Source organism: Chiloscyllium plagiosum, chromosome 39 (assembly GCF_004010195.1).
Source record: "Chiloscyllium plagiosum isolate BGI_BamShark_2017 chromosome 39, ASM401019v2, whole genome shotgun sequence".
In the NCBI taxonomy this organism is placed as follows: Eukaryota; Metazoa; Chordata; class Chondrichthyes; order Orectolobiformes; family Hemiscylliidae; genus Chiloscyllium; species Chiloscyllium plagiosum.
Genome location: NC_057748.1, coordinates 4,650,753 through 4,662,231, shown reverse-complemented (window position 1 = coordinate 4,662,231; position 11,479 = coordinate 4,650,753). Strand labels below are relative to the sequence as shown.

The following is an 11,479-nucleotide window of genomic DNA, read 5'->3' as shown; positions in this document are numbered from 1 at the left end:
CTGACTTGGAAATACATTGGCGTTTCTTCAGTGTCACTGGGTCAAAATCCTGGATCCCCCTCCCTAACAGTCCTGTGGGTGTAGCTAAGTCAATTGACTGCTTTGGTTCAAGAAGGTAGTTCATCATCATCTACAGAAGGGCAACCAGGGACAGGCAATAAATGTTGGACAAGCTCGCGATGCCCGTGTCCCATTAATGAATGAACATTTGAAATTTGGTCCATTTTGAAGCCAACAAAAATAAATACTTAGCATTTAATTTGCGGGATCACATTCAAATGTTTAGAGAAGGTGGAGTGAAAGTTATTATCGTGTTTCCAATCACAAGAGACTTCATTTGTCATTCAGTCACATCCAACTGGAAGCATCCAGTTAGTTTGGAGTGTGTACAGAATCTATTACTCCATAAGTAATGATATCATTAAGTTTCATCTCTCAAACCTATCTATCTTCCAGATCTCTGATTGGCTCTGTGTCTCAGCCCCTCCCTCACAGTCCTCCCTGTTGTGTTCATTGGTGCCTGGATTGATTGGAAATTCCTGAGCGGCTGTCAGGGATTGTCAATCTTCATTGGTGCTGCCACGCCCTGGTTGAGTGCAGGGTGTCCCAGGAAGATAAATACAACAACTAGTGGGAGAGAGGCTCAGTTCTAGAGTTGTCTAGGTGACAGTGAGTAGGAACAGTGAAGATGGCCTCCCAAGTGTGTCAGAACTACCACCAGGACTGTGAGGATGCTGTTAACAAGCAGATCAACCTGGAGCTCTATTCCTCCTATGTTTACCTCTCCATGGTGAGGCTTGTGGACTTGAGACTGAAACCTGAAGAGTTGGACTTTTGTTGATTTCATGTATTGATAAAATGGATTGTGTAAAGTTCTGGTGATTTTAAAAATGGAATAACCTTTGAGTGAACAACTCCTACAGCAGCTGCTCTCTATGGTTGTTTAAGGTGTAGAGTGAGCTTCTTGTGGTACTGTCCCTACCTCTGACCCAAGAGGCCTAGGTTCTCGTACTGCCTACTCCAGAAGTGTGTCTGAATGTTGCTGAATTATACTTGGGTTTTTGTATCAAATCATGGACCTACTTATTGCCAGAAGGTCACACTCAATGTCACTGCTGTGATCTGACAGCTCCTGATTAGTATTGTTCCCTCCCATTTGAATATGAAGCTCTCAACCTTCTGATGTTGAGACTTCATTCACAGCAATGATCACTGCTTTCATTAGTGGAATGGAAAACTTGCTCAATGGTATTTGACAGTATCTCAACTGCTTGTTCTGGAATCAATTGAAGTACTTTTTTCTTTCCCTGATGCAGTACAGTCACTGGTCATGTTTGAAAGAGTATCTGGCAGTAAACCCTATCATGTCATACAGTGTCTCTCCAGGATTGGCCAGATACTGGAGAGATCTACCCTGTTCTGAAAAATCTCCTCCACTGAGAGGAGGGCACTTTGGTTTAATCCATTGAAAGCAGGATGTACTCCATAACCTGACATAAGAATTCAGGTTTAGCTTGGTATGGAATGTTTAGCTTCAATGAAATTCAGCTGAATCTAGCTAACTGCTTGAGCAGGGAACTAAGTTGTATGCTGTTATAAATTGTCTATTGAAGATCTTGAATTGCTTCGGAGCTTTAAGTGACACTTGATTTCTCTCCTCCCCCAGTCCTCTTACTTTGACCGGGATGATGTTGCCCTGCGTCACTTTGCTGAGTTCTTCAAGGAGCAGTCCCATGAGGAACGGGAACACGCTGAGAAACTGATGGAATTCCAGAATAAGCGTGGAGGCAGAGTCCTCCTGCAGGATATCAAGGTTGGACTAACTTAGTTTTGATTCTATTTGGTTAGAAATAACTTCACTTAATATGGATTTGAAGTGGCTTAACACAATAGGTTTGTACTTGTGCCTTGTTAAGCCCTCTTCTTTCTTGTGACCACCTTTTTACTGGATTGGACACCACTTGTAGGAAAGTGACCACCATGTTTTTCCCTTCCTCCAGAAGCCATGGCAGGATGAGTGGGGCAATGGTCTGGAGGCAATGCAGAGAGCTCTGCAGATGGAGAAGGATGTGAACCAGAGTCTGCTGGATCTGCACAAACTCTCCTCTGACCACACGGACCCTCATGTGAGTTTTTGATGTATTTATGTCTGGGCTCTTGCGTTAAATGGATAAGACACTTGGCCCTTTAGCCTCCGCTTTTGTATCTAAATTGTAGTGAGTCGAGCCTGGGAGTGGACCAAGCTTCTGGTGTAGTCATGATCTGAGCACTTTCTCGACGCTGTTAAGCAATCTGTGACATCCATTAACTGTCTGCGTCTGAGCGATGTACAGCATGGAAACAGGCCCTTCAGTCCAACCTGTCCATGCTGACCAGATATCCCAACCCAATCTCTTCCCACCTGCCAGCACCCAGCCCATATCCCTCCAAACCCTTCCTTCATAAATTTGTCCAAATGCCTTTTAAATGTTGCAATTGTACTAGCCGCCACTTCCTCAATTGTCCACTCCCCATATTGAGGAGAATACCAGTAATGGTGGAGAAGAGTATATTTGATCTTGACATAATCAGATTTTCTCTTTCCCTTCCAGCTGTGTGACTTCCTGGAGAGGCACTACTTGGATGAGCAAGTGAAGATGATCAAGAAGCTGGGAGATCACATCACCAACCTGAAGAGACTGGGAGCCCCTGAGAATGGCCTGGGAGAGTACCTGTTTGACAGGCTCACCCTGGGGGAGAGTGACTGAACTGACTGCAGGGAGCAAGTCTTCACTTTTATTCTCTGAATGAGATCTATAGAAACTGAAGCTTGTAGAAGTAGCTCACTGTCCTGGGCATGATCATGGAATGTGCCAACTGGAAATAAACTGCTTATTGTTGGATTGGTTTGTGCTGATTACTGGGTCAAACTGTGTATACAGGTCTGTGCTGGGACTTGCTGTCAGAGGATCTCTTGATCCAGATCACTAGTTAATCCCTGTCCTAATTTAAATTCCACCCCCATCCCAACAGCAAATAGTATGTGGTGTGGGTAAATGGCCAAGTACAGAGCTGGGTTTATGGAGTACATGTTTCTCCCAGTACAGTGGGAGATGGGTACTCTACCAGATTCTGATCTTCAAGAGGAATTCTCCAAACTTCTTCCTGAGCAGCTCAGTGCAAGGGCCAGTGCCACTGGTAATAACTTTCCTAAAACTGTCCAACCATCACTGGTAAGATCGAAACCTCAGCTGTTGCGGTTTTTAAATCCAAAACCAGCTTTTCCACTCCTTGCATTACTAAATTAGAGCAAATTTCAGAGTAGGGTTTATTCTCTGAAGTTACACCTGTATTAAACTTGCTGATTTTCTTAAGCCTCTAGCCTTTGCTTATCTATGTTGCTCATTAAGCTGTGAGAAGTGTTGAGGATACTGTCCTGCCAATATTATGGTCTAATCTGTAAGGTTGGAATTTGTTTTGTCCACTTTAGAGCCTTCCCTGTTTCGGTAATCCAAAATCTAGAGAGCAACCAGAAAGCTTGGTGAATGTATACAATGTTGCAGTAGTCTTAACAGGTGATAGACCTAGGCCCCCTCTCACTGCGTTAGACTCACGGGGGAAGTTTAACCCTGTATATAGTCGTTGAGGAGCTGCATTCAAAATGTCCAAGGGTGACAGTTTAGGTAATGCTCAACTCTGCCATAAGGTTCACTATTTCAAACTCTTTCTAAACTTCTTTAGAGCATAGACAGGTAACATTCTACAGCAGCCAGGTTAACAGTGTGCTATGAGGGGAGTCTGTGGAACTGTGAATTCACTCAATGCCCCCTGTAAACTGATTGTCCACATTACTTCCTTTTGCACATTAATGGAGCAGAGGGAAATGCTTCACCTTCACCCTCCTCCACATCCAAATATTTTCTCTTCAGTCAGTTTGGCAAGCCAATAGTAGGTGTTTCCCATCATGTTACCTTTGTATTTAGGTGCTTTGCAGTGCTTGATCACTAGATGTACCTTCCACCCATCTCCATTTCTTTCATCATCCTGTATACGTGGATTGAATTGCTGACTGCACTTATTTAGTGTCTAAGGCAGTAAAGGCGATGGACGTGTTTCCCATCATGTTACCTTTGTATTTTGGTGCTTTGCAGTGCTTGATCACTAGATGTACCTTCCACCTATCTCCATTTCTTTCATCATCCTGTATACGTGGATTGAATTGCTGACTGCAGTTATTTAGTGTCTAAGGCAGTAAAGGCGATGGACTAGTGCCATTAGCCCTGGTGCCAGGGGGGGTTTAAAATCCAGCCATTGCAGCTGGTGCAATTTGTGTTCAATAAACATCTGGAATCCTGTCTGAAAAGGACCATGGAGCTGTTAGGAGAAAGTGAGGAATGTAGATTTGGGGGGGGGGGGATCAGAGTCAAAACGTGTGGTGCTGGAAAAGCACAGCAGGTCAGGCAGCATCTGAGGAGCAGGAGAGCATTACAGCATAGTATGGGCCCAGCAGCCCTCAAGTTGACGTTTTGGGCATGAGCCTTTCATCCTGATGGAGGGCTCAAACTCCAAACATCAATTCCCCAGCTCCGCAAATGCTGCCTGACCTGCTGTGCTTTTCTAGCACCACATTCTGTGACCATGAAGCTGTTGTCCTTTGTCGGGGAGAATCCCGAAATGGTACACAAATGCTCTTCAGGGGAAGAAATCTGCTGTCCTTACCTGAGCTGGCCTACACGGGACTCCAGACTCATCTACAGCAATATGATTGGCTCGAGGGATGGGGTAAATGCTGGCCTGGCCATTACCCACATCCCATAGAATAATATGTCAGGAATTTGATGCGAACAGCAATGAAACGCGATATTAATGTCCTTGTAACTCACAAAGATATTTACAGTCCTATTTCATCTCTGTCATTGTGAAGAAAATCATCTGTAGGAGTTTGTTTTTCACCACCTTGATTTTGTTTTGAATCTATCCCCATCCCTGCTCCCTACTAAATTAGGGATACTAAATTCAATGTAATCTTAGATAAAGGATCAGTCAATAGTTACCCCCAGAGCCAGTACCCAAAGGCATTTTTCAAAGTCTCTGGTGATCATTGAGTGACCATGTGACGTCCATCCATTTGGATAAGGTCTTTGTGACCGCTGGATATCAATACGCTTTGGATCCTTTTTGACCAGAATGAGCGTAAATACATGAATACCGTTTCTGGTCAGACACATCAACTGTGCCCACAGGAAACTTTCATAAGAGGCTTCTCAGTGAGATGTTATTGGTGGCTCCAGATATGAATCAAAGCCACTCTGTCAGGCCTATCTAACTCTGAGGTTAACTAAAGGGAACACATCTCCACCTCACCTTGGTCTTCAACCACTTCGCTAAAACAAAAAGCAAAATCCTGCACAAAATGGAAATCTGGAACCACGGCAGAAATTGCTGAAGTATCTCAGCAGAGCTGCCAGTCTCTTTGGAGAGAGAAACAGAGTTAATAATTTGAGTCCCATTTTGACTCAGTCATTGGACTCAACATTAACTCTATGCCTCCTCCCACAGATTCTGCCAGACCCATGTAGACTCTCCGAGGGAGAATCTAACCATTACCTCATGACATTCAATAACATTACTGTGACTTAATCCCCCACGATCAATATCCTGGGATTGCCATTGACCAGAATATGAACGGGACTGGTCATGTAAATTCAGTGAGGCAAGTGATCCTGCAGCAAGTAACCAATCTCTGACTCCCAACAGCCTGTCTCCCACCTTCAAAACACAACTCAGGATTGAGATGCAATACTCCCTACTTACCTGAATGAGTACATCTCCAACAACATACAAGAAGCTCAACACCATCCAGGACAAAGCAACCCACTTGATTGGCACCACATCCACAAATATTCACTCCCCCTTCCACTGACACTCTGTGACAGCTGTGTGTACTATCCACAAGATGCACGAGAGTAATTCTCGCATGGTCCTGAGTCTGCACCTTCCAAACATACGACCAATACCATATATGAGGACAAGGAAGTTCCCTTCAAGTCACTCACCATCTTGTCTTGGAAATACATCGCCATTTCTTCAGTGTCACTGGGTAAAAATCCTGGATCCCCTCCCGAACAGACCACTCCCTTTTGAATTTCAAGCTCTCAACCTTCTGATGTTGAGACTTTATGCACAGCAATGATCACTGTTTTATTAGTAGAATGGAAAACTTGTGTAATAACTTGCACAATGGTATTTGACAGTATCTCAACTGCTTGTTCTGGAATCAATTGAAGTACTTTTTTCTTTCCCTGATGCAGTACAGTCACTGGTAATGTTTGAAAGAGTATCTGGCAGTAAACCCTACCATGTCAGACAGTCTCTCTCCATGATGGGCCAGATACTGCAGAGATCGACCCTGTTATGAAAAATCTCTTCTACTAAGGAGCGTAGGGCACTTTGGTTTAATCCATTGAAAGCAGGATGTCCTACATACTCAGACACAAGCTAAACCTAAATTCTTGGCATGAAACATAATTCTTGGCACTTTGGTTTAATCCATTGAAAGCAGGATGTCCTACATACTCAGACACAAGCTAAACCTAAATTCTTGGCATGAAGTTCAGCTGAATAACCAGAGCTGAATCTAGCTTCGATCTCATGGTGTACAGGGAAAACTAGCCATTTGGGTAAAGAACTGGCTCAAAGGTAAAAGACAGAGGGTGGTGGTGGAGGGTCATTTTTCAAACTGGAGGCCTGTGACCAGTGGAGTGCCACAAGGATTGGTGCTGGGTCCACTATTTTTTCAAATTTTTGTATAAATGATTTGAATGTGAGCATAAGAGGTACGGTTAGTAAGTTTGCAGATGACTCCAAAATTGAAGGTGTAGTGGACAGCGAAGAGGGTTACCTCTGATTACAACAGGATCTTGTCCAGATGGGCTGAGAAGTGGCAGATCGCATTTAATTCAGATAAATGCGAGGTGCTGCATTTTGGAAAGCAAATCTTCGCAGGACTTAGACACTTAATGATAAGGTCCTGGGGAATGTTGCTGAACAAAGAGACTTTGGAGTGCAGGTTCATATTTCCTTGAAAGTGGAGTCGCAGGTAGCTAGGATACTGAAGAAGGCATTTGGTATCCTTTCATTTATTGGTCAGAATATTGAGTACAGGAGTTGGGAGGTCATGTTGCGGCTGTACAGGATATTGGTTAGGCCACTGTTGGAGTATTGCATGCAATTCTGGTCTCCTTCCTATCGGAAAGATGTTGTGAAACTTGAAAGGGTTCAGAAAAGACTTACAACGATGTTGCCAAGGTTGGAGGATTTGAGCTATTGGGAGAGACTGAGCAGGCTGAGGCTGTTTTCCCTAGAGTGTCAGAGGCAGATGGGTGACCTTATAGAGGTTTACAAAATTAAAGGGTCTGGATAAGGTAAACAGGCAAAATCTTTTCCCTGGGGTCAGGGAGTCCAGAACGAGAGGGCATAGGTTTCTGGTGAGGGGAAAGATGAGAGCCAAGGGGCAACTTTTTCATAGACGGGATAAGTGTATGGAATGAGCAGCCAGAGGAAGTGGTGGAGGCTGGTACAATTGCAGCATTTGGATGGGTATATGAATAGGAAGGGTTTGGAGGGATATGGGCCGGGTGCTGGAAGGTGGGACTATCTGGTCGGCATGGACAGGTTGGACCGAAGGGTCTGTTTCCATGCTATACACTGACTCTATAACCGCTTTAGCAAGGAACTAAGTTGTATGCTGTTACAAATTGACTGACTGACTATTTAAAAACTATTTAAATAGACGATCTTGAATTGCTTTTGGAGCTTGAGATGACACTTGATATTTGTCTCCTCCTTCTCTTCCCTTCCCCTCCCTAGTCCCCTTACTTTGACCGGGAAGTCCTCCTGCAGGATGTCAAGGTTGGGTCTAATGCAATGAGTGGTCCCTTTGGTCTTATTAAATAACTTTTTTTGGACAAAGTGTAATGCAGCAATTTCATTTTTATGAGCGGTTCCTTTTTGTAAATGCCGAGCTTGTTTTTAACTTCGATCCAACTGAGTGAAACATTTGCCTGTTTCTCCCTCCAGAAGCCAGAGCAGGATGAGTGGGGCAATGGTCTGGAGGCAATGCAGAGAGCTCTGCAGATGGAGAAGGATGTGAACCAGAGTCTGCTGGATCTGCACAAACTCTCCTCTGGCCACACGGACCCTCATGGGAGTTCCTGATGTATTTATGTCTGGGCTGTTGTCTTAAATGGATCAGACATTTGGTCCTTTAGCCTCTGATTTCTATGTAAATGGTGGTGAGTGCAGTATGGGAGTGGACCACGCTTCTTGTGTAGCCCAGATCTGAGCACTTTCTAAAGGCTCTTCAGCAATCTGTCACATCACTTAACTGTCCACCCTCCACGTTGAGGGGAATATCATTCTTGGAGAAAAGTCAAGTTGATCTTGACATAATTGGTTTTTCTCTTGGCTTTCCAGCTGTGTGACTTCCTGGAGAGGCACTACTTGGATGAGCAAGTGAAGATGATCAAGAAGCTGGGAGATACCTGTTAGATTGGTTTGTGCTGATTACTGGGTCAAACTGTGTATACAGGTCTGTGCTGGGACTTGCTGTCAGAGGATCTCTTGATCCAGATCACTAGTTAATCCCTGTCCCAATTTAAATTCCACCCCATCCCAACAGCAAATAGTATGTGGTGTGGGTATAAGGCCAAGTACAGAGCTGGGTTTATGGAGTACATGTTTCTCCCAGTACAGTGGGAGATGGGTACTCTACCAGATTCTGATCTTCAAGAGGAGTTCTCAAAACTTCCTGAGCAGCTCAGTGCAAGGGCCAGTGCCACTGGTAATAACTTTCCTAACACTGTCCAACCATCACCAGTTAGATCAAAACCTCAGCTGTTGTGGTTTTTAAATCCAAAACCAGCTTTTCCACTCCTTGCATTACTAAACTTCCTGAAATTTGCTTTATTTTTTTTCTCTGAAGTTACACCTGTATTAAACTTGCTGATTTTCTTTAAGCCTCTAGCCTTTGCTTATCTATGTAGCTTAAGCTGTGCTAGAAGTGTTGAGGATACTGTCCTGCCAATATTATGGTCTAATCTGTAAGGTTGGAATTTGTTTGTCCACTTTAGAGCCTTCCTGCTTTCGGTAATCCCAAATCTAGAGAGCAACCAGAAAGCTTGGTGAATCTATACAATGTTGCAGTAGTCTTAACAGGTGATAGACCTAGGCCCCCTCTCACTGCATTAGACTCACGGGGGAAGTTTAACCCTGTACACAGTTGGTGAGGAACAGCATTCAAAATGTCCAAGGGTGATAGCATTTAGATAATGCTCAACTCTGCCATAAGGTTCACTATTTCAAACAAACTCTTTCTAAACCTCTTTAGAACATAGACAGGTAATGTTCAACATCAGCTCGGTTAACAGTGTGGTAGGAGAGGAGTCTGTGGAACTGTGCTCCATTAACCAATTTAGTGGGGGCATTGAGTGATTTCAATGTGGACAGAGGCACGACTTGGATGAGCAAGTGAAGATGATCAAGAAGCTGGGAGATCACATCACCAACCTGAAGAGACTGGGAGCCCCTGAGAATGGCCTGGGAGAGTACCTGTTTGACAGGCTCACCCTGGGGGAGAGTGACTGAACTGACTGCAGGGAGCAAGACTTTGTTGTTTTTCTCTCTGAATGAGATCTATAGAATCTGAAGCTGTAGAAGTAGCTCACTGTCCTGGGCTTGATTATGGAATGTACCAACTGTAAATAAACTGCTCATTGTTGGATTGGTTTTTGCTGACTAGTAGGTCAAACTGTGTATATAGGTCTGTACTGGGACTTGCTATCAGAGGATCTCTTGATGCAGATCAGTAATCAAATCCAGTCCAAATTACTTCATCTCACACCAAATATGTGGTGTGGGTATAAGGTCAAGTACAGAGCTGAGTTTATGGAGTAAATGTTTTCTCCATTACAGTGGGAGACTGGCACTACCAGATTCTGATCTTCAAGAGGAGTTTTACAAACGTCTTCCTAAGTAGACAAGTACAAGGGCCAGTGCCATTGGCAATAACTGTGCTAACACTATCCAACCGTCACCAGTTAGATTACAACCTCAGCTGTTTTGGATTTTCAAATCCACAACCAACTTCCCCACTCCTTGCATCCTCCATTAGAGCAAGTTTCAGAGTAAGTTCTCTCTGAAATCACAACTGTATTAAACTTGCTGGTTTTGTTCGAAACAAAGCCTGGAGGCTTATCTCTCAAGTTCATTAAGCTGTGCTTGAAGTGTTGAGGATATTGGTCTGTTAATATTAGGGTCCAATCTGCAAGGTTGGAATTTTTTGTCTACATTAGAGCTTTCCCGGTTTCGGTAATTTGAAAGCTTGGTGAATTTGTGGAATGTCACAGTAATATTAACATGTGACAGACCTAGGCCCTCTCTCCAATCTGCAATTACTACATTAAACACACGGGGGAAGTTTAACCCTACAAAGTGAGAACCTGCAAGAGTGGCTGCTTGGACAATGCTGAATACAGCCATAATGTTCACTATTTGAAATAAACTCCTCTTTCCAAGCCTCCCTATAACCTAGACAGGTAATCCTCAACATCAGCCAGGTTAAGATAGTGGCAGGAGTGGAGTCTGTGGAACTGTGCTCCATTCATCAATTTAGACGGGGCATTGTGAAGTGAAAGTGGACTGAAGTAAATGCTTCACCTTCACCCTCCTCCACATCCAAATATTTTTCTCCTCAGTCAGTTCGGCAAACCAATAGTAAGGGTTTCCCATGATGCTACTTTTGTATTTAGGTGCTTTGCAGTACTTTATCGCCACATGTCCCTTCCACCTCATGCTTATCTCCATTTCTTTCACCATCCTGTATACGTGGATGGAGATGCTGACGGCAGTTAGCCGCGGTCTAAGGCAGTGAAGGTGATGACCTAATGCCATCAGAATGAGGCCCGGGCAGGGGAGAGGGGGGCCTGTGTTCATTTCCAGCCATTGCAGCTGGTGCAATTTGTATTCAGTAAAAATCTGGAGTCCCGTCTAAAGAAGACCATGAAGCTGTTAGGAGAAAGTGAGGAATGCAGATGCTGGGGATCAGAGTGAAAATGTGTGGTGCTGGAAAAGCACAGCAGGTCAGGCAGCATCTGAGGAGCAGGACAACATTACAGCGCAGTATAGGCCCATTGGCTCTGGAGTCGACGTTTCGGGTATCAGCCTTTCATCCTGATGGAGGGCTCAAATGTCAATTCCCCAGCTCCTCAAATGCTGCCTGACCTGCTGTGCTTTTCCAGCACCACATTCTGTGACCATGAAGCTGTTGTCCATTGTCAGGGAGAATCCCGACCTGATACACAAATGCTCTTCAGGGAAAGATATCTGCTGTCCTTACCTGAGCTGGCCTGCACGGGACTCCAGACTCACCTACAGCAATATGATTGGCTCCAGGGATGGGGAGGAGAAAGTGAGGACTGCAGATGCTGGAGATCAGAGCTGA

General features: G+C 44.3%; 1 protein-coding gene and 1 pseudogene across 5 annotated transcripts; both read left to right on the top strand.

The window, feature by feature from the left end:
* LOC122542159 overlaps positions 1 to 11,479 on the top strand; it is a 136,725-nt pseudogene that overhangs the window by 9,951 nt on the left and 115,295 nt on the right.
* LOC122542142 (ferritin heavy chain A-like) lies at positions 642 to 9,962 on the top strand. 5 transcript variants are annotated; one of them, XM_043679555.1, is made up of 5 exons: positions 642 to 790; positions 1,667 to 1,813; positions 2,001 to 2,126; positions 8,455 to 8,493; positions 9,508 to 9,962. In XM_043679555.1, exons 1-5 carry the CDS (start codon positions 689 to 691, stop codon positions 9,622 to 9,624), a joined length of 531 nt encoding a protein of 176 aa, XP_043535490.1. In that variant the 5' UTR covers positions 642 to 688; the 3' UTR covers positions 9,625 to 9,962. The 5 variants fall into 5 exon arrangements, with proteins under 5 accessions (XP_043535490.1, XP_043535491.1, XP_043535489.1 ...); XM_043679556.1 differs by having other exon boundaries at positions 8,455 to 8,499; positions 9,514 to 9,962; XM_043679554.1 differs by lacking the exon at positions 2,001 to 2,126 and adding an exon at positions 8,059 to 8,184 and having other exon boundaries at positions 9,508 to 9,959.

Coding starts and splice junctions, on each gene's coding strand:
- LOC122542142 (XM_043679555.1), top strand. CDS start 689: ATGGCCTCCCAAGTGTGTCAGAACTACCACCAGGACTGTGAGGATGCT. Junction 791..1,666: donor CCTATGTTTACCTCTCCATG/GTGAGGCTTGTG, acceptor CTCCTCCCCCAG/TCCTCTTACTTTGACCGGGA. Junction 2,127..8,454: donor CTGACCACACGGACCCTCAT/GTGAGTTTTTGA, acceptor TTGGCTTTCCAG/CTGTGTGACTTCCTGGAGAG.